This window comes from Brachyistius frenatus, unplaced genomic scaffold (assembly GCF_029030835.1).
Source record: "Brachyistius frenatus isolate BFR_SWC_R1_liver_20210118 unplaced genomic scaffold, ASM2903083v1 Contig_12, whole genome shotgun sequence".
NCBI classification, from domain to species: domain Eukaryota; kingdom Metazoa; phylum Chordata; class Actinopteri; family Embiotocidae; genus Brachyistius; species Brachyistius frenatus.
This window is the reverse complement of record NW_027210611.1, coordinates 3,194,535-3,214,565: the sequence shown is the minus strand read 5'-3', so window position 1 is coordinate 3,214,565 and position 20,031 is coordinate 3,194,535. Positions and strand designations below refer to the sequence as shown.

General features: G+C 44.3%; 1 protein-coding gene across 7 annotated transcripts in view; it reads right to left on the bottom strand.

The window, feature by feature from the left end:
* Window positions 1-361: 361 nt before the first annotated feature.
* Window positions 362-20,031, bottom strand: part of mib1 (MIB E3 ubiquitin protein ligase 1) — a 57,950-nt gene continuing 38,280 nt past the window's right edge. The window contains exons 13-22 of one of the 7 annotated variants that reach the window (XM_069692259.1): window positions 13,197-13,329; window positions 11,803-11,889; window positions 11,159-11,317; window positions 9,020-9,201; window positions 7,261-7,450; window positions 7,064-7,142; window positions 6,800-6,946; window positions 4,751-4,822; window positions 3,067-3,167; window positions 362-2,865 (exon numbers count right to left, since the gene is read on the bottom strand). In XM_069692259.1, the coding sequence (XP_069548360.1) occupies window positions 2,725-2,865; window positions 3,067-3,167; window positions 4,751-4,822; window positions 6,800-6,946; window positions 7,064-7,142; window positions 7,261-7,450; window positions 9,020-9,201; window positions 11,159-11,317; window positions 11,803-11,889; window positions 13,197-13,329 (1,291 nt within the window). In that variant the 3' untranslated portion in view covers window positions 362-2,724. Of the gene's footprint in view, window positions 2,866-3,066; window positions 3,168-4,750; window positions 4,823-5,946; window positions 5,972-6,799; window positions 6,947-7,063; window positions 7,143-7,260; window positions 7,451-9,019; window positions 9,202-11,158; window positions 11,318-11,802; window positions 11,890-13,196; window positions 13,330-20,031 lie in introns of those variants that run through there. The other 6 variants (XM_069692261.1, XM_069692262.1, XM_069692263.1 and 3 more) reach the window with 6 other exon arrangements.

Here is a 20,031-nt window from a genome sequence, read left to right as displayed (position 1 = left end):
AGTGCTTCGGAGGAGCCTCGTGAGACGTCGCGCTGTCACTCCGCTCACGGGAGAAGATGCATCGCTCTATTTGGGTCTCTCTCATCTCTCTCTGCGGTGTTTTTTTTTTTCTGTCTGGTCCCTCTCTGTGATTACCATAGCTGACCTGTCGCACGCCGGTGTCGAGTCATTATTAGGCGTTAGCATTTTTTCAATTACCCCGTCCCTCCCGTCCCCGCAGCCCCGTCTCCTCTGAGGCAGACGCCGCACAGCAGGGGAAAAGCAACAAAATGCTAATTTCCTGCGACATCTGAACTCGACTTTAAAAACAAATCAAACAATCAAAAAAAAAAAAAAAAAAAAAAAACACAACATGCAGCACTTTTAATGTCTCGTGGTTCATTTAAAACTTTATTTAAGCGATATGGTTGTTTTAAAAGCACTTATTAGCAATACAGACTGAACGTTGTTTTTTTTTTAATGATACATGTCGTACTGCATATGTCAAACATTCATGCCAAAGAAAATACTATTGATACAGGTCTAACAGGACAGTTACAGGTATTGAAAATAAAGTAGAAAATAGGCTTTTTTTTTTTTTTTTTTTTCCCCTCCAGAACAACCATAACAAGACAACACTACCCAAAGAGCGTATTAGTGCTTCTAGCTTAAAGTGTTATCGTGATCAGAGAAAAGAATCAAAAGTTGCTTTCAGACCTAAAAAAAACAAAAAAACAAACAACAACAAAAAACAAATGCTTGTATGCGGTTGCAAATTCCCACATAGCAGAGCAAGCGAGCCACTTCACTGAGTCTCCACATGGGCAACTGCCTTTTCAAGAGGTAAGGCAAGTTCTGTCTTTAAAAAATCATTAGCTTTCCTCCCAAATGAAACACTGCTGAAAAGATACTTGACACTTAAAACAACAAAATGCTTTTTTTTTTTTTTTTCCTGTTTCACAAATGAACAAGTTCAGACCTATATCAGAGAAACCTACCGATGATTGCTAGAAAGCTATTGCAAACGAAACGAAAAAGAAAAAAAAAATAATAATCCCCATCACAAACATTTTTCAACATGAATATCAAAGCAGAATGTTTGAGAGATTTTGAGGCTACATAGTAGGAAGGCAGTGATACCTAGAAGTCCTATCGTTTGGGCTGCAATACAAAATAATTTATTCTACATTTCCATCTTGATGTTCTAATAGATTGTACTCTCTAGCTCAATAACGGTTTGATTTTTGAGAAAAGGAAATACACTTAAATAAAAATAAGAAAGTAATACAAGATAAAGAGCACCTTATCCCCATACAAGTTATTCAACAAGTCGATTTTTGGAAGCAAATGGCACAGAGTCTTCAATGGTAAATTAGCAATGCTCATTGAATCGTACAATTTGTCAGACAATACTACCGAGTCTCAACAGTTTAACATCAAGATGTGACGAGATACTCTTGTTATAGAAAGGTTTGCATCGTGTGTGTGTGTGTGTGTGTGTGTGTGTGTGTGTGTGTGTGTGTGTGTGTGTGTGTGTGTGTGTGTGTGTGTGTGTGTGTGTGTGTGTGTGTGTGTGTGTGTGTGTGTGTGTGTGTGTGTGTGTGTGTGAAACAAACAGTTACAACAGGCGCTGTTCACTGGACAGAAGCTGAATGAGTTTGTCTTGAATCCCGACGCGCCGGGCTCTTAAATCTGTAGTGTTGCAACACCGCCGTAGTTACAGCTTGGTAAACAAGGTGTAGTGTGCATATCTGGCAGTCAGACTACTTTTATCTGCCACTGAGCTGAAGTGGACCTCCAGACTCAGTGCGGAGAAGAAAAAAAAACGCTTTTACCCTGACTCAGCTTTTTCTAGTGCAAAACTGCCAACATTTGGTCTTCGACTGCGACGACAGAGAGTCCAACAGCCGAACTGAACACAGATGCGAAGCCGAAACGCTCACTGGACCTTTAAGTGGTGCAAACAGTGACGTGTCTCAAACCTGACATACTGTCGTGAAAAATTAAGTACTTTAATAAAAAAAAAAAAAAAAAAAAAATCCACATCTGGAGCTTCTGATACCAATACACTTGCATAAAGATTTACAAATACAATAAAACTTGACCTCAGCTGGCGTTGACTGCGACAGATGCACAAGAGCTTTACATCAAAAGGTAACAGACCGACCTCGCCTCCCCCACGCTTCTGACTTATTCCAGGGTGAAATCCAGAGATAAGATTCACCCCTTAAGTTCATATCCAAGACTGTGAATGTGAAGCTCAGACTCCGGGAGAGAAAAGAAGTTTCAAATGTCGAGTAAAAACAGAGAAAACAACGAGGATGGCGGGAAAAAGAAAGGCAAGAGAGAAGAAAAACAGGGTGTCGTCCGTGAAGCGAGCGTCTTTCTGTCCGCACAAACGGCGACAGAAAACTTGAAGTCAGTTGGTATTTTTTTCCTTGTTTTGTAACAGAGATTCCATCTGAACACAATCAAACCATAAAAAGAGCAGTTAGTAGTATAGAATAAGACAAGACATGGCTGGCTGACTCGGGTGCTGTGAGGATGGCAGCAGCAGCAGCAGCAGCAGCAGCTGGTGTGGATGTGGGCGTGTTGCAGGGCATGGTCAGTGAGGGCTTTAAGAGAAGGAGGAGGAAGAGGAAGAGGAGAAGAAGGAGAAGAAGAAGAAGAAGGAGAAGGAGGAGAAGAAGAAGAAGAAGAAGAAGAAGAAGAAGAAGAAGAAGAAAAGCGAGTCTGCTGGGAGGTCTAGTAGAGGAGGATGCGGCGCTCGATGGCCTTGCGGCAGATGGGACACTCGCTCATTCGGTCCCCGCACAGCTGGCAGGTGCCGTGGCCGCACATGAAGATCATGTTCTTCAGCCGGTCCAGACACACCGGACACATGGTCTGCAGACAGACGGAGAAGAGGAGCGATCACAGCTCGTGTTTTCACGCCGCGGTAAACACACTTCAACTTTCAGGAATTACTGACGAAGACAAGTCCGACACAACAACTTTACGAACCAAGACATGTATTTGATTTACAGCTGTGGTTCAGTTTGATCCTTCCTCGGTAGTTGGGGAGCCACACCTGCTTTGTGAGCTCACCTGTTCCTTGATGTCTTGAAGCTGCTGTTGTAGCTTCTGTACGTCAGCGTTGACGTTGGTGTTGTCCTTGTCTCTCTGCAGTGCTGGGATGTTTCCACTCGCTGTTTGGACAGAAGACAAAAACATAAACACATGTTGAGGGGGAGGAAAAAAAACACACAAAAAAACAAACAGAAAAAAGGAATTCATTTATCACCCAAAAGATTTCAGTAATTAATAGAGCCCGTTTGAAACTGGATTTCTGGGTCCAACGCCGACATCGACGCCCGAGTTACGCGCGTGTTTTTGTGCCCGGTGGTACGCGAACGTTAGTGATTTCACCCTCGACGCGAAACCCGAGCAGAGAGCGAATATCGAATTTTGTGTCTAATTTTTGGGGAACAGAAAGACGTTTCAGGGAGTCAAATCTGGTGAGTTGGGGCGGTGCGGAGGAACAGCAGTGATGTGGCGGGCGAGAGACTCGCCCGTTTTCACGCTGTGAGCAGATGCTTTGTCACATCGGAGAAGCGAAGCGCCATTGTGCCACAGTTCATGTGCATTTGCACTGAATACTCCCTCAGACACCTCAAGAGTCACGGGCGGAACTCCGCGTCGACCGTCCGAACCTGCGGGACGACAGTCAGGTGGTAGAGCTCCTGACTTGATGCGCCTGCTTCGGTTTTTGACCTTCTGCCCCCCTTGATATACAAACGCCGCTCAAAACACCTCGCCCGGCCCGTTGCTTAATTGCTGTTAGCTTTCCGAAACGGTTCGAGGGTCTTTGTTGCCGATTTTCCAAATGCTCCTCTGCTTCAGTTGATATCCGAAATGAAATCGCAAATGCACACATGCCAGTAAACACAAAAACGTGTGCAAACTCAGATGTTGATGTTGATCGAGCGACGTTTTTTTTTTTTTTTTTTTTTTTGAATACTTAGTCACAATGGTTAGAGCTTCCCCAGCTCCATGTATGTCACGGTACTGACAACTGTTCACGCAAAAGGAACAGCCTCAGAGCTTTCTGAGACACCCTCATCTAACTGTCATAAGCCGATCAGCCCATATATCAGTCGGGCTCTGCAAATTAGCTTGAACCAGTGGCTACCACAAATTTCCCCGTCAATAAAACATAAATGTAGCCACACCAGCCAGTCATATTGCTTATAATTTAAAAAGCATCACAAACACAAGCTCTTTTGAATTTGTTTGGCAGATTAAACCTCTCTGGCTCGGGAAAGTCTGTCCTGGCTCACTTTTAAATGGTTTTAGTTCACAAATGCACACTTTGTAATTTTCTGCAGTATCAACTGGCTCAGGACAAAACATAAAGCAGAATTTTTTTTGGCATTGTACAATCCGCCGGGTGCTTGTGTGTAATGATTATGTGGGTGTGAAACTGCCTGCATGTATTTATTATTGTCTGGAGTGATGCCCTGCTTGGGGACTCCAAGCTGGCTGACTGTCACATCCAAACATCTGCCAGACACGGCGAGCGCCAGTGTGATTCTTGGGAACTGCATCATACATATACATCATCATCATCATCATCTACTGTTTAGGGTGTGTGTGTAGCACTGAAAGAGAAAGGGTCGGGGGTTAAAGGGGAGGGGAGCGGGGCCAGGGCAGCACTGTGAGGGAGGCGAGGGAGGGGGCCCTTAAAAAAACAAGGCTCTGATAAAGGAGGGGATCACGGAGGTATACTTACACCAACTTAGTGCCAGATTGTTGGGCTGGAGAAGATCCTGCGATCCCCCTGCCATATTGTTAGAGCTCCCTGCTGGGAATAACCAGTCACATTGTTATAACACATGCCGCCCTCGCCGGCCCAACGGTTGGCCACCAAAACTACTCACTACAGCCTCTGAGGGAGGTGCAGAGAAAGAATTTGTAGAAAGGGAAACAGAGTTACTTCTATGCAGAACTGATAAAAGCGGCAAGTGATTTCTTTTTCTTTTCTTTTTTTGCCATCAGCCAATGCTTAAGCATGAGTCTAACGCCTGTGCTCACTGGGTTCGAGGTACATTACGTAGGGAGTCAAAATAAAGTAAATTTTGTTCACTGGATTTGCCTTTTAAGCAGACAGCAACGGGCGAGTGTTACCGGGATAAAGGGAAAAAAAGAGATAAACATTCAATGCTGCCCCTTGCATGAGTGTATGTGTGGTGTTTGGGTCTGCATTCACTACTGCGAGTCTGGTAATGACTGCGAGTGAGATTTGCTGACACGAGGAGGAATTAAATACAATTCGCACCGGGGTAAACATCAAAGTCGTGAACTTACAACAGTTTCCCTTTTAACTCAACAGAAAAATGTGGAAAACGCAGTGCAAGTAACCACCAGTGAGATGCACCGCTGAAATAAGGATATGGGCGATAAAACACTGTCACCTTGAGACATGGAGATGGATTGTGGATGCAACCCAGAATAAATATATTTACACACTACATTAAACCCTGAATCAAGTGTTAGTTACAATGTTTGGGGTAAAACCGATGATAACTGGGGCTCCTTTGCAGCTGGAAGGATGCTTGCATGTTAGGGGTTAAAATGGGAGGCACGATTTTCTTGCTTAGAATTCAGACCATGATTTTCTGAATTTATTACTTTTTTATTATAAATGTTTATTGCACTCATTCTAAAACAAAAAGAAATATAACAAAAAAAAGATATGATGGTGCCTGGGGAAGGATCGGCACTTCATCATTGGACAAGAGAAAGGGAACGCTCTCGTTTCATCTTAAAAAGCAGCTTCATGAAACATAAAAACAATCAGCTTCAGTTTATTTTCCTCCCTTAACTAAATACCATTAAAAAAAAAAAAAAAAAAAAAAAAAATTCTGTGCGGTTTCTTTTCGCCAGTGTGTCATACTCGCTCTCACTGGGTTCATTTGTTGAACTTACAGTTTCTGCTCCTCTGCATCCCGTTCTGTAAAGCCACATTGTCAGTTGTTAAGGGAAAAAGTAGGAGCGCTTGTTTGAATGCAGCTGATGTCACAAATAAAACTAGCAGAATAGTTGTCATTTAGAAATGAGACGCCTTCGAAGGTTTGAATAGAGATCGTGTTTTTAAACAGTTAATCATGCAGCCCTACTGCAGGGCGTTTAATCTATCTCAAACATTTGATCATTCTGTGTCCTTATTCAGAAATTCCGAGGGAGATATTATAAGTCAGCATTTTCACACATTCGTATGGCTATTAATATGCATGTATCATAAGGACCACAGGTCCTTGCTAGCATATGCTTACAAATAAGCTCATCCCTTTTATGTGAGTGTGATTAGTCAAACTTCTGGAGGCCACAGAAACATAAATAATGTAATCAGGTTATCTGTAGACTCTGACATTATTGTATTATTCAGCAAAACTCAATCTAGAAATGGCTTCTAAGATTTCAGACAAAGCAGCCAAGCATTACTGAGGCCACCGTCCACGCGAGCCAATATCTAAATAGAAGAGCGTACAAATGACATAATCAGAGTGGGTGCAATGATTAAAACATGCCAGATTTTAACGTGGAAATGAGTTCTGAAAGTAAGATTGACTGATTGTCTGACCTCTGAGTTGAGTGCACTTAGTATATGTTTCTAACATTGCTACCAAGATGGAAAAATACAACATAACAGTGATGCAAACATAGGAATAAAATGCATAAGCGAGGCAGCAAGAAAGCAAAGAAGAAATGAAGAAAAGAAAGAAAAACTAAATAAAGAAGAAGGGTGGATTAAAAGGGAACGTGTGGAAGATTCACTCACTAAGGTCATCATCATCATCATCATCATCATCATCATCATCAGCGGCATCATCCTCCATACCTTTCCCTCCACAGCAAAGAACGAAGGGGGTGCGGCGTTCCACTACAGCCCGGCACTGTACGCACTTCTTCATGAGGCTCGCACAGTCTGGAGGGGACAAGCACAAAACGTTAACATCCAGTTTCTCATTTACACAAAATGAAGCAAATAGGAGAGACGCTGGTGCCGAATTCAAGGTCGTAATGTCGAAAATGGGTGACTTACTCTCACAAGCGCACATGTGACCACAGGGCTGGAACAACACTGCTGCTTTTTTGTCGGAGCAGACTACACACTCCTCAATCTGCGGAGGGGAGAAATAAGCACACGAGAAAAAAAAGAAAAGAGAGCACAGGAGTCTATGCAGTCTGTGTCATGTGTCTGTTTGAGGGGAGGACAGGTGGCGGGAGCGTCTCTGATACCTTAGTTCGTGACTGAACCTGGTCTTTGCAGATGAGACACTTCTTGACGCGCGGCGAGCAGAGCGAGCAGGTGGCGATGTGTCCACACGGCCCGAACAGAGTGTCTCTCTTCATGTCGGAGCACACCATGCACTCCTCCAGCGACTCGATGTTGCTGTTCAGCGACGGGCTGCGGGTTCCCACCTGGCCGCTGGGACGGGGGACGGGGGAGGGGACGGGGGGAGAACAGCAGGGATTATGAAGCGAGAGCAGCTGCCGGCGAACATCGAACGCAATCGGGAGATGGAAGATGAAATTCAAAGTAAAAGCCTGACATGAAGCATCTTCAGCGAGGAAGGAAAATCAATAAAAATCATCTGATGATTGTCCTGAGATATGACTTCTGCTTTTATCTCTTTCAGGTGCTGTTGTGGGAGCAGTGGGTACCCGAGTACACACAAACACATTCTTGTAAATTCCTCGTTTTACTCCCCACGTGGAACTGGGGTTTCGGCTGGTGGACTTTTCGAAGGCAGTTAGTGCCGTCACGGCAAATAAATGTGAAAAGCAGACAAAACACGAGAAAGCTCTGAGACTGTTCAAGGTGCGTGTGAACAGAGCACAGAACAGGGTGAAGCCAGAACGTCAGTAAGCATTCAAAGTTACGTTTCTTGATCAACATTAGCACCCGAGTTTTCTGGGAACAGAAAGAAGTCGCATGGGAGCCAAATCTGTCGAGTGGGGGAGCGAAGATTGTGTTGTTAAGGGCGAGAAACTTGCGCATTTTATTGGAGAATCAACGTGCCATCAGGCCACAGTTCAGGTTGTTTGCACTGAATGTTTTTCCTTGGATGCCTCAGAACATCACCGTTGAACTCAGTGTTGACAGTCTGACCCTGGAGGACAAATTCACAGTGCACAACCCGGCAAATGTCAAAGGATACCAACCTGGTGGCGCTCCTGACCTGACGTGCCTTCTTCTGTCTCGGACAGTGACATTCTGTCCATCTTGAAACATGAATGCCACTCAAACCACCTCACTGATCTCATTGCTTCATTGATTTAAAAACAAACATTTCAGGGGTCTCTGTATCCGATTCCCCGAGTTTGACGCGAAACGCTCAAGTCCACCGTGAGCAAATACGCACATAGCAGTGGTCACGGAAACAAGTGTAACTCGGGTGCCGATGTTGATCAAGCGATGTAACTTGCAATATTTTCTCACAAAGGAATTTGCCTCCCTCGGCTCCGCGCACATCAAGGTGCTGCAATCCATTCGCGAGCAACAGTAACAGTCTCTGAACTCTTTAATAACACCTCGAAAACACAACAGATTTGTAGATCTCGGTCCCCGTGACCAACACAGTAAAAAAAAAAAAAAAAAACACAACTGTAACTAAATAACCATTTCTGGTTTAAGGTGTTCTTTGCTGAAGTCCTGCAACTCCAGGAACAAACAGCTTCTGGCCAAGAAATAATTCGGCACATAACGTTCTATAAAACTGTGTTGTTCTTTCCTCTGAAGTTTTACACAGATTAAAACACACACAATGTAACATGTTCATTACGGAGCTACACAGCTACAGGCAGGTGAACATTTTTGCTCTTGCGGTTTCCTTCTGCTTTTTGGTCTTTATGCTAAGCTCAGCCCACCATCTCGTCTCCAGCTTCATATTTCCCACCCAGACATGAAAGTGGTATCGATCTTTTCATCAGACTCTCGGCAAGAAAACAAGTAAGTATATTTCCCAAAATGTGATACGATCCCTGGCATGTTTACCTGCTCTTTTCTTTGTGACATTTGGCCAGAGCCTTGCAGAGGCTGGGGTCGGGACACAGGTCTAGAGGGGACTGGCCCTTCTTGTTACGAATGGTCAAGTCGGCGCCGTTAGCTGCCAGGAAGCAGGCGATGGATGCTGCGCTCTTCTTCTCTGCTCCCTGGGTGCCCAAGCCCATGATTAACTGCAAAAAGACAGACACGCAAAAACAGATAAAGTCTGAGGCGTTTCAGGCTTTTGACATGAGATTATTTCTAAGATGAATCGAGTGTGAAGTCCTGTCTCTACTGTGCACACTGGCACTTGAACTTTTAAGCAGGTAAGAAGAGTAAGGAGGGCTGGTTTTAATTTAAAGAAGAACCAAGTCAAAGTACAGATCAGGTCACTACCAATAAGTCAATCAAAGACAGGCCTTAGGACGACTGTCAGGGCAGTATAACCCCCTCACCCTCTCCCAAAATCCCATTAACTGTCCCGTCTCTCGCCCTCCCATCGCCTCACTCAGTCTACCTCCATTCAAAGCCGCTCTCTATCTCTGACAATTTAGGCCTTCCATGTCTGATTGTCTTCAACCAGTAGCTTTTACATCTCTGCTGATGGAGCCACCGGGCCGACTAATTCAATTCTCATCTTGAAGGGGGGGGGCTATGGGAGAGTGACCCAACAGCACATATCTCAATTAGGCCTGCTGTCTGTCTGTTCCGCTCCTCCGCTGGGGAACCGCAGAGGGCAGAGAGAGGGGGATAGAGGAGGAGGTGGAGAAGAAAAAGGAGTAGGAGGGAGACGGAAGGTGACAGGTACAGAAAGTCTATCACAGAAGCTGGGCCTTAAACTCTTCCTTGTGGCGATTAATGATGTGGTGTTAACATGGAGAAGGTTCAGGTCTGACATGCTCCCCCCTTTTGGCTTCAACTCATTCAGGCCCGGCTGACTGCTCCATGCCTCTATCTGGCTGCGGTGTGAATGACGGGGCTGGTGCCGCTGCTGATGTCCAGCGATGCAGGTGATGGAGACTGCGGAGCACTGGGCCTCCTGACTAACTGTGATCTGTCATCATTTTTCAGACAGCGGGCCGCACACTGGTTTTATTATAGGTGTGTGTAGAGGTCCTGAAGAATAACTGCGACAAGACAACTCTACTCAGTCTTCCAAGATCATGACATGAAAAAGCAGGTGACAGAATATGGAAGGAAGAAACTGGATATTTGAACGAGCCATGAATTGCAGTAGCTGGCAGGTGGAGCTGGGTGCTGTTCAAAATGGACTGTTCATGTAGTTTAGAGGGGAGAGAGTGTAACCCAGGTTATTATCTATAACTACAATTAACAGATGTCTCTAAACACCTCACATAGAGGTTTTCACTGGACGCTACAATTTACCTATGTTGCCCAAACGCCTCGCATGCTAACAGTACACTCAAGTTCCTTTGCTGGCCCCAGAGAAGACTTCCAGTCCCTTGCAGCACATTCAACTCAGGGAGGTACGGAGGTGGCCAAAATTGTGTTTTTAAAGAGTGAAATGAGTCCTAATGTAAGCTTTACCTACCTAAATTGAAAATAAGTAATTGTACAGTGAGAAGCAATGTATGGTATACACAGTATTGGCTCACTTGACGCTGATGACATTGCGTCAATGGAATACAAGTTTTCAAATAAAAACGTGTTTCTCAGGATGCACCATAGGCATCGAAAAATAGTGCAGAATGATAAGGCATTTTTCAATAGCAGATCGTACCGGAGCAAAAATATCAAAGTTCAGTACCCAGGTCTCGTCTAAAGTTCCTAACATGCTGCATTAATATGCATGCCTTTTCTAACTCAATATATTTGGGAATGTCAAATTGAATCACAACAGTCTATTGGATAATGAGGTGCCACACTTGACCTCCAGACAGAGCCCGCTATAACTGCATTTCACACCATTGTTCATTATTATTGACCTTAAATAAAAATATCTATAAATCAAGTTAATTATCATTGCACATTTCCTGTTATTACCTGCAACTAAACCCACATTTCTTTCATTTTGAGGTGTGAACATCTTAATCCTGTGATGCCTTATGATACCTAAATAAACCATGACACATACAAAGTAATGTAACCTAGAAGGAACAGTGAGGTTAATAATAGGTGCATATGTACTGTGTTCTTGGAGGGTTCCCAGGGCTCCACTTTGCTGACGTCCTGCATATCTTGGAGTTGTCGCAATTGGGACAGCGTATGGTGACGCAGTGCCTCATGGAGCGGTGTGTCCCCGTCCTTGTCCTGGACATCCAGCTTGGCCTCCGCCCGCACCAGCAGCTGTTAACATATAAACAAAGAGTTACACAAACAGGCAATCAAGCAGAAACTCCAGCAACCACCATAAAACAACTTTAATTTTATGCTACAATGCAAATGCCACAATGCTGATTTATAAGGTCGCTGCTTACAGTGAACTGCTTCGGTATTGTGCTACCCAATTATGCAGTGCATTTTTTCTGGAGTCCACAAGATGGCAACGTGGCAATCTCAATCCAACACTACGCCAAAAGACTCAAGCCAAGACACTGGCTCAGAGAGCAGTTTCCCTCCCCTCTGAAGCAGGACCTCATTCAACTGCAGGACATCCAAGCGTGTAAATTAAACGTGGGGCTGCGCTGATGTTGCTCGTCTCCCTTTTGTGTCCGGTCCAGAAAGAAGGACTGAAAGATCACTGCAGACGGCGATGTTCACTTAGTAGAGACGGTGAGACGCGAAAGGAAGGGGAACACATGAGAATAAGAAAGAAAGAGGGTCCCACTAACCCGGACTATCTGCGTGTGCTGGCGCTCCACTGCCAGGTGCAATGCCGTCTGCTGGTTGACATTCTGGATGTCAAGGCTGGCGTTGCCCTGACAGAAGCAAACACACACAATAAACATATGGGCATTTGTGCATGCATATGTGCACACAGAGATGACAGCGAAGTGAAGAAAAAAAAATACAGATGAAAAAAAAAAAAAAAAATCATTGAGAGAATAACAAAATTGTTTATCTCATGAAATACTGTAACAACCCCTGTGGCTTTATGTTGCATGACAGAAGCTTCTTTCCTTCAGCCTTGCCGACCAACAAAGTATCACCCAGGGAACTGAAAAAAAAAAGGCATCCTACAATAACGCTGCATGTGATTGTCATTTCCAATTGCAAACACCTCAGCTGAGGAGATGTGGGGGGGAGATAAGCATTGTGATCAGGCAGTGTGTGAAATCCCAAAGTAATAAGACTGACTGACTGACTGACTGGCTGACTGACTGACTGACTGGCTGACTGACTGACTGGCTGGCTGGCTGGCTGGCTGGCTGGCCGGCCAGCTGGGAATCTGCAGTGCACCTCATAGTGTGGTGCAGTTTCTGAATAGAAAGCTGAGCCATCACTGCGAACAAACCCATTGCAGGAACTTGGAGGGGGGGAACGCTGTCCCCGCTGAAAGGTAGCTTGCACAGCGAACACTTGTGCGTTGGTATGTTGCAGCAACATTACTGCCTTGCACCACATCCTAATTAACCCAGTTCCCACTTGATCAGGTGACTTTTGCTGTAAACTTGTGTGTGCGTGTGTGTTAGTCTTCAGGGAGCTAAACCTGCAATCTCAGATGGGAAAAAAAAGAGAGCATGAACTTCTGATTGCAACTGGAGGAGGATATGAGGGCCCAGCAGCACTAAAGAATACCCCTGGAGGCCCAGTGAACCGTATGGATTCAATAAAAAAAAAAAAATGGCAGTTATAGTGTAGGGGCTTCAACTGGTCTCCAGCTTGCTGGCTGCAGGGAGTGCAGTGGGAGCTGCTTTTAATGGTCTGTAGTCCGGTAAAGCTAAAAGTGCAGGCAGTACTGATGCTGCAATGCTTTAGGATGATTTTTTTAAACGGCGAGGTCTGTTCAGCTGTGTTTACACAGAGGGCGATTGAGGTGTGTTTTTTCGTCCCGTCTAAAGGAAGATATACTTCTTATTTTATTTTGTTTAATTGTGTTGTATAAATGCAATACATGTACAAAAATAAAGTCTACTTTTCGGCATTTTACGTGCTCAACCACAGAACACCACATATGTAGACGCTGTATAATAGAGTATGATTAACACCATTTTATATCGGGTTAAGTAATAGAAGAGCGCATTCAAATGAGTTATGTGTCGGTGAGTTGCTGGAGTGTTGTTACCTGGTGCACCAGAAGCTCAGCCACCTCCACGTGGTTGTTTAGGGCAGCCAGGTGCAGTGCAGTGTAACCGTCGTCCTTCTTCTCGTCCACGATCCAAGGCCTCGGCAGTTTGGATAGCAGCACACGCATGGCACTGCACAGATAGGACAAAGAGAGGGGAGGGAGAGAGGTGAGTGCTTAACTGGACTCCGGGCTTTGGCGCATGAGAAAAATACCAAAATAAGTCGAGACAATGAAGTTAATTATTCTGATGAAAAGGTATACACTCGTGACGTAAATGCATCTGCGGCCGAATGTCTCGTGCAGTGTGTCTGTGCTGCTGCTGCACACTATTTGCCAATACACACTTTTTCTTTTCACAGCAGAGCAGATCCCATTTTCACACATAGCGACAAGAATACTAAATGAACTTGGGGAGGAGTTGCTTTACCAAGCAGAGTGTTATTTACATCAGGCTTTGAGCAGTACAAGTGCTGTGTATTATCTTAGAGCACCCCCCCTCCACACACACACACACACACCCCTCCCCCCCCCCTTTACCATCTCTTCAGTTAAATAGGGGAGACACTTTTCCCTTGATGATGCGCAAAAGCGCCTATCGTTGAAGGCAAAATGGTAATTACACAAAATTTAGCTGCATTCACTCGGGTCTCCTCCCGGGGAAGAAAGAGACAAGGTGAGAAGGAAAGACTGTGTATCATTTAACCAGTGCTGTTGGACAAAAAGTGGCCTGGTGTGGTGAAAAGAGCCAATTCTGTGCCACTGAAGGTCATTTAGAGGATGTGTGCCACACAGAGAGGTGGCTGCAAAGGCAAATGTACCAGAGGAGGGCTGAAAAGGAGTCACGGTGTCACAGTGGGGATAAAGAGGGAGGCTGACTGACACTCCCTCCAGCGTCACTGAGGAAAAGAAACCCACTTTACTGGGAGGAGGAAGCCACACTCGTATTTCCTTTCCTTACTAAATACAAAGACGGCAGAAAAAAAAACAGATTTGACTTGTACAGTTATAATTAGAATCCGACAAGTTAACAGCTTTCTTCCAATTAAGTCAAGTAGGTTTCATAGAATTGCAGCTTAAGTTTAATGCTTGAACTTGTCCATTATCTCTTTGCCCCCGACCCCACCTCCCTTCATGCTCATGCGCATACATGCAGGCATATGGTACATGAGAGATATAAAATGAAACTGGTTCCTATTTTAGCATATTAAAGAACTCTTCATTCGGTCCAAATATTATTCAATCTAAAATGAGACACTTAACTAATCTTGAATCTTGTCTATAGTTGGGCACACAATGTACCTTCTATGAGCACTACAGCAGCAGTGCTTGAGGGAACACTTCTGACCTTGTTTAACCCTGAATAATCATGCAGGGCAATATCTTTGAACTGCGACACAAGGAGGCAGGCGATTTTTCTCTGACTTTGATGAGGCTGAACAGCATGCAGTGGAATGTTTACGTAAACAACAGTAAGGTAAATAGCATCTCAAACAGCACAGAGAGGGAAATGGGCTCCGGTGCAAGGCAGGAAAGGCCACAGCCTGCAGAGTCAATGATGAATTAAGACGGAGAAAAAGAAAGAAATGCAATCCAATGAGCTGGCAAGCGTTCTCTGCGGGGTTTTTTTTTTTTTTTTTTTTTGCTAAACCTCGAGCTTGTCTTCTTCTTTCTGGAGTAATGAAAGAGAGCATCATCAGCACTGCCTCTTGAGGAAATGCAGGAGAAAGAGGGGCAGAGAGGCACGGGGCAGGCAGTCAGCACCTCTGTATGGACAGAGATTCAGGGCTGGTGTACTGCTGCAGTGATGAACAGCGCAGCACACTGATCCCAGTCTCCCTCGCTCTCTCTCTCTACCTCTCATTGCACAGAGGCTTACGCACATACACACATACGCACACATACGCGCACGCACACACGCACGCACACACACACACACACACACACACACACACACACACACACACACACACACACACACACACACACACACACACACACACACACACACACACACACACACACACACACACACACACACCTGCATTGCTTGCAGCCATCTTCAACCACTTAATGCAGAGGAGCGCTGCTTATATGTGATAGCAACCGCACCCACTCTGCCTAATCTCCCATTCATAATGTGTCTTCTTTGTTACAAAGAACTGTTTGCTTACATACTGTAGATTTTACACCTCTTAGGGGACTTTTGGGGTAATTTCATCTGTGGCTCACCCACCGGGAAGGAGTTGAGACTTAAACAAGCAAATTATCCAAGAAAAGACCTTGCCACATCAGATTTTTGCCTCAAGCTAAAACATAAAACTTATTCCCAGCGGTTAAACAAAACACTCTTTTAACCGTCCTTTAGAAAGAAAACATACAATAGGAAAGCGATGCATTTCCACCAGAATCAAGGGCAATTGTCCCACATGAAGTCTTTGTTCTTTTACCAATTTTCTCACTCCCATTGGCAGAATATATAACATTTGTTCAATCTGGATTGGCTGGAAACATCCACTATATGTAAATCAACTGGCCAATGAATGCACACTTGCTACACGGTCGGGGCAGACTGGCGCCTTCTAGTGTCAGAACCAGGCACTTGAGTGCTGGACAGGTATTTGCTGGTGTAGGGAGCCCCTCCAATATAAGACTAGATTGACAGGCTCCCTGCCACGCTGGGCGAAATGGGCGGACATTAATATTAATGCCCCATACTGGCACTGCTGCATTGCAGCGAAGCTATTTGCTGTAAAAGCAGAAAAAAAAGAGACTGAATTAAGAAGTAAGAAATAAATTCCACTTGTTCTTTTTAATCTCTTGGGTAATTGATGTTAGCAGCGGCTGATGAGGGTATAAAAGAAACTGTGTGTTGGTTCTGGAGGCAGGATGAAGGAGAAGAAGCTCAGGCTGCAGACGTTTTACTGAGAAGACGCTGACTTGACCTGGTAGCTAACGTTCAGATAACTCAGGTTATCTGGTATGAGACAGATACTTAAAAGGGCAGTGAGGATTTCCTTTTTACAACCGAACCTCAAAAACCATTGCTATGATCGCTGTGAATGCAGGAGGACATGCAGCAGAGCAAAAGGTATGGTAGAGGATAGGGGAGAAGGGGAGACGTGATGGAACTGGGTCACCCTGTGAGAGATCTCAAGAGTCCCACAGGAGAGCCACACCGGCTCTTGTTGTCTTGGGCTGCAATTTGTCATTGACTGGGACTCTCACTGACGCCCTCAGCTCGGTGTGTGTTGGCATTTGTCATTGCGTGTAAGACAGTGGGAGCGTGTGTGTGCAGCGCAGTCATGTGTGTGTGTGTGAGAGTGTACGGGGTCAACAGGGCCCTTCTGCTGCCCTCGCCTGGCTGACAGCCATCTGTGTGGTGGTCAGTCGCCGTTATTACAACAGGAAGTGAGAGTCAGGGGACAATAACTCGGGTAGGACAGGGCAGAACAGGAACAGTCAACATCCAGGCTGAGATTAATGGCTGCGCACAAACATATGGTTACTCTGATGTAGGAGACGTGTTTGGCATACCGTCATCCATTAACTAAGGCTTCAAGCTCAAGAAAGGAGATCCAAATTCTGCATTGGAAATTAGTCACCAAAAGGTGCCACCTGCCTCAGGAAAATAAAACGCTTTATAAAACTGACGATGAAAATGATCCGTCTCGCAAATGTTACAGAGCGTGCACGGCCCAACATACAGATCGGAACTTAAGCAGATGGTTGCAAACACTCCAGCCGAATACCTTAACCAGAAATGTATAAACCATCAAAGCTACTTCATGATGTTGGAATCCACTTATTAACTTTTACCACAGCTTTCAACTGTTTCATTAGCAGTTAAAGATCTGATTTTATCTGTATGACGTCTTGGAGAGAAGTGAAAAATATGAATTTAACACAAACAAAAAGTCCTTAATTGTATCAGCTATTGGAATGTCAATAAATCCATCTCCATGAAAACGGAGTAAACAACCAGCGATGCATTTGACACAGCTGTTTAGATGAAATGATTTAATAAAAAATGTTACCTAACCTTATTTAAACTGCCTTCACTAAGCTCAGCTGGTCCTAATCGTGGGACTTCTTTTTCCCAGAGTCCTTCTTGGCGCAGCCCTTCCAGATGAGACGACTAAAGGCGGTACATGAGGTGTCAGCTCATTGAGGGCTGGATCAATACTTTCAGGTCCTTTGAAATAGTGGACCCTGTTCCCAACAAATCATTCACAAATGCAACACACTACCTCCAAATGGTGCCCCCTCCCCCCGTTCCACTCAGAGCAGGCAGGCGCTCTTCATCATGTGCAAGAAGTTTGGAAGCCACTGAGTCACTAGCACTTGGGAGAGGAAGAGTCATGAAACTGCTTCACTAAAACTGTGTGTGTGTGTGCGAATGAAACAAGCATCAAACTAAGAAAAGGGGAAACCTAACTGTCTTTACTGTTACTAAATAGCACGAGATATTGGATAAATAATTTAATTAGCCCCTGTTCTACATGCAAATTCAACCCTCAAAGTTCACTGTGGCCGTCACCCCACCCTCAGACACAATTAGTTAAAAGTTCACTTTGTCAGAGCTGTCCCACAGGTATTTGCTGTCCTGCTGTGGACAGAGTAAATAAACACAGGCCGGGCCGGCAGTGCAGCAGAGAGCCGAGGACAAGAACCTAACTGGCTCCGCTCGATAAAAAAAATCTTTCATTACCATGCCGTGAAGAGAATAATTTCCCCTACAATGTGACCTTCCCTTGCCTGCCTGCCTATACCTGAGGCCCCTGAGTGAGCATGCTTTTATTATGGACTATTTGCATAAACCGGCAAAGGGGTGCATTTCTATGATGTTTTGGTTATCACTATACTATAGCTGCTGCCTTGAAGGTTGTCTAGGAGACACTGAATGCATTTTCAAACATCCCGGCACTAGTTTTCTGTCCATTTGGGGAGTAGGTTGGACCCATAAAGGCTTAGCTTTAATTAACCTTAAATCACCTGTGATATGGGGTGTCCTGATTCATAGCAATTTATGAAGAAGGAGGCATCAAGACAGTCAGAGAAGCCCAATGGCGCGTTAATATCCCATTGGTTCAAGATGACCCAATTATTTTCCCATGCTACTCTTCCTTTGCACTTTATTCTCCTCAGCACCTTGAAAAAGCCTTATTCTCATTTCTGCACCAGCCATAATAGTCATAATATACATCCTTTTACCCAAAAGAAGAAGAATGACATAAAAGAGGAAGCAAGGACATGCAGATTATATTGGAATAAAGAGACACCTAAATCATGCGTACGCTAATTGAAGAATTGCTCAATAGCACCAATGCCTATAAAACAACAATGTAATTACAGAACATCACTTTCTGCACAGACTTGAACGGTCCTGGATCATAACGTGCAGGTTCCACACTGGATTTTTGTCTATTACTAAACGCACATCTGGGGATGGTTGAAAAAAACTGAATTGAAATGAACCCGCTGTACAAAAATGACTTACAAGTAATTGACCTTGGACCAACTTAAAGGAGTGAAAACACTGAACGCAAAGAGGGTGACAAAACCGCATGACAGGATGCAGTAATAGCATTTTGAATGCTTGACTCATTCGGGACAAAAAGAAACATGGAAAAAAAGGACATAGCTAAAATAATAATTATAACATGCAATATCCAAGAAAAAAGGCTCAAGTGTTTCAAGAACATGAAGGAAAAAAATTGGTAGACATGATTTCTTTTGACAGCTACAACCAAATATTATTACGATAAAAAACTGGGTAAAATCCCTCCATGGAAGTGAATGGCATCATTCAAATGAATGAATGAAGCATATGAGGGAAGTACAATGAGAATCATGGACATGAACAGTCTATTGTGGGTTGTTAATGAATAACGGGTATTGAACAGCCTGATTAAAGGGAAATTAGGAAAAAGGGAGTGAATACTTAAATATAAAACAGTGACTGGTAAAAAATGTGGAAGAACCCTCAAAACACTCATTTGTAGAGATGAAGGGAATTTTGCAGCAAGAATGTAAATATAATGTTTTAATGACGTCAGAGATAAAGAGTAAACACTAGCCAGCAGATATGTTGGCAGGTGATGCATTCAAATGTTACGGTTATTTCCTGTGAGGGCAGAATGACAGATTTGAGATAATACTATCTTGTCGATATTCACGTACTTCACAAGCAAGTGTACAAACGACAGTACATGAATTAAGACACGGCACGAAACTCGACTGTGCGCTGGTTTCAGCAATCTGGCTTCGTTCCTGCCTTAAGCTCCGCCCACAAACCACCTCTTTGCCCAATTTTGGAATAGACGGAAGTTAGGCGGAGTCAGGCCGTGCCAAGATGGCGATGGGCTGAGCCACTCATATTGACCTTCAAAACTGCTCTTCAGGAAACCTATGGATGATGTCATGGAGGCTATGTCCATTTTATAAACTTTGGTTTTTGGTTGTTTTCGGTGCAAGATCACTCAACACTATCTAAATGACCTCTGCCTGACACGGACTCTCTCATCGCGGTTGAGATACTGCTCATTCTGTGATTATAAAGATGCTTTCTCAGTTACTTTGATTAAAAAATATAAAACCACCTAGACTTACTCCTGGCTGGTTAAATTAACTGCAAGTGTTTCCACAGAGAGGCACAGAGCGGTAAATAGAAGCGAGGGACTGACGATGGGTTTTGCAGAGCGGTGGAGAATTCAGCCGCTCTGAAGGTCCTTCGATCGACGGCCACTCAGCAGCCTGCCACTGTCACCGTATTGGACGACGGTCTGAGAGGCTACCATGATCTACAGTCTCACAGCAAATCCAGCACTTTAAA